General features: G+C 53.4%; 1 protein-coding gene across 1 annotated transcript; it reads right to left on the minus strand.

Moving 5' to 3' along the window:
- Positions 1 to 974: 974 nt before the first annotated feature.
- Positions 975 to 1,934, minus strand: LOC127566561 (C3a anaphylatoxin chemotactic receptor-like). The gene has a single exon (XM_052008977.1). It carries the CDS (start codon positions 1,932 to 1,934, stop codon positions 975 to 977), a length of 960 nt encoding a protein of 319 aa, XP_051864937.1.
- Positions 1,935 to 2,164: the final 230 nt, after the last annotated feature.

A 2,164-nucleotide genomic window follows, 5' to 3' on the forward strand; every position in this document is an offset into this window, starting at 1 on the left:
CACTAAGAGCTTATCAATCTTCTTCCTTTATTTTTCATATGTTAAAATACAACTGGAATTTATGTTTGTAAGCCTAAACATTTAACATGTAGATTGTTTTGGGGGGGGGGGAATAACTTGTTTTCTTTGTTTGCATATATTAAAAATACTGGTAGTCTTGCGCTGCCTCGGATGTTGGTGGAGGCAGGGACATTTGTCAAATTCAAGGGATTGCTAGATAGGCATATGGAGGAATTTAAAATAGAGGGATATGTGGGAGGAAGGTTTTTGATAGTCTTAGGCGAGATTTCAAGGTCGGAACAACATTGTGGGCCGAAGGGCCTGTATTGTGCTCTACGGTTCTATGTTCCACGTTGTAAGTGTAACTGGGCTGATTGCTAAGTTGGAGACGACGCAAAAATTGGTGGAGTTTTGGACAGTGTGGGAGGTTGTCAAAGGATGCAGCAGGATGTTGATCAGTTACAGACGTGGGCAGAGAGGTGGCAGATGGAGTTTAATCCGGATTCGTGTGAGGTGTTCCACTTTGGGAGGTCAAACGTCAGAGAAAAATATACAGTAAATGACACTGTCCTGAGGAGCACTGATGGACAAAATGATTTTGGTTTCCAAGTCCACAGCTCCCTGAAAGTGGCCACACAATTAGACAGGGTGGTGAAGAAGGCGTACGGCACGCTTGCCTTCATTGGTTGGGGCGTTGAATCTGACAGTCAGGAAGTCACGTTGCAGCTGTAGACAACTCTGGTTAGCCCGCACTTGGAGTGTTGTGTGCAGTTCTGGTGGCCCCGTTACAGGAAGGATGTGCAGGCTTTGGAAAGGGTGCAGAACAGGTTCACAGATTAGAGAGTGTTAGGTGCAAGTGAGGTTGGACAAATCGTGTGGCTAGACCATCACTGGGGACCCTCCCTTGCTGCCGAACATCATCCTCCTCCATCGTCAGGGGGAGTCTGTCGGCCGAGGGTTCGCCAGGGGATCGCTCAGACCCTCGTCTCTGTAGAGACTGTGGAGTCGGGAGGGAATCTCCCCAACTCTGAGCCCTCCTCTGCGAAGGCCAGGTGGAGCGAGGCGGCCAGGGAACGCCCGAAGACCTGGCGAAAATCGCGGCCGGCAAAGACGTAGAGAAGGGGGTTGAGGGCGCTGTTGAAGGAAGCCAGGCCGAAGGTGACCTCCACCCAGCCCAAGGTATCGAGTTGGGAGAAGACCTGGAGAAGGAGGCAAACATTGAAAGGGAGCCAGCAGACGATGAAGACCGCCACCACTGTCACCATGAGGCGGACCGGCTTCCTGGACATGGCGGACTGGACCCCGCGCAGCTCCCGGCCAATCAAGAGGTAGCAGGCGGCCATGATCACAACGGGGAGGCAGAAGGTGACGATGGTCCAAATTATCTGTACCGCAGCCCAGGTCTTGTACCTGCGAGACGGGACATTCAGAATGTGGGGCAGACAGGTGAAGAAGGCCAGGACCCAGGCCACGAAGCAGGCCGCACACACCCAAGACAGGCGCAGATATTGGCGGGACCAGATGGGCCGAGCGACGGCCAGGCAGCGAGAGATGCTGATCAAGGTCAACAGAAAGGTGCTGGCGGACATGTTGAAATTGATGGTGCAGCTGCGGAACATACCAAACAGTTTATTTTGGGTCAAGGATCTTAGAAAGTACGCGGAGGCCACCGGGAAGGGCAGGATGAGGCAGTAGCTCAGGTCCACCACAGCCAGGTTCAGGAAACACACCGTGTGGACGCTCCTCTTCACCTTGAAGCCCGTCACCCAGATGACCGAGCCGTTTCCGGGGACGCCCAGCAGGAAGGTGAGGGCGGTGATGAAGAAAAACAAGTTGATGAGCGCTGGCGACCGCATTCTGTCCCAGGGGATTAAATCGCCGGAGGACAAGTTCTCACCGAAGGTGGAGTTCGACCGGTCTCCGGAGAGCGACATGGTGAGTCTAGTGGGGGAAATATTGTGGAGCTGAGAGGGGAGGGGAATGGAGGGAGGGGGAGGGAGTGAGGGAGGGAGAGGAGAGGAGGGGTGTCACAAAGTACGGAAACAGGCCCTTCTGCCCAAAACGTCCATACCGACCTTTTTGCCCATCTCCACCAATCCAATTTGCCCGCATTAGGACCGTATCCGTCTATACCTTGTCTATTCAAGGGTCTGTCTAAATGCCC

The sequence above is a fragment of the Pristis pectinata genome, chromosome 43 (genome assembly GCF_009764475.1).
Source record: "Pristis pectinata isolate sPriPec2 chromosome 43, sPriPec2.1.pri, whole genome shotgun sequence".
Lineage (NCBI taxonomy): Eukaryota > Metazoa > Chordata > Chondrichthyes > Rhinopristiformes > Pristidae > Pristis > Pristis pectinata.

Excerpts from the sequence above, each read along its gene's own strand:
- LOC127566561 (XM_052008977.1), bottom strand. The coding sequence starts at position 1,934 with ATGTCGCTCTCCGGAGACCGGTCGAACTCCACCTTCGGTGAGAACTTG.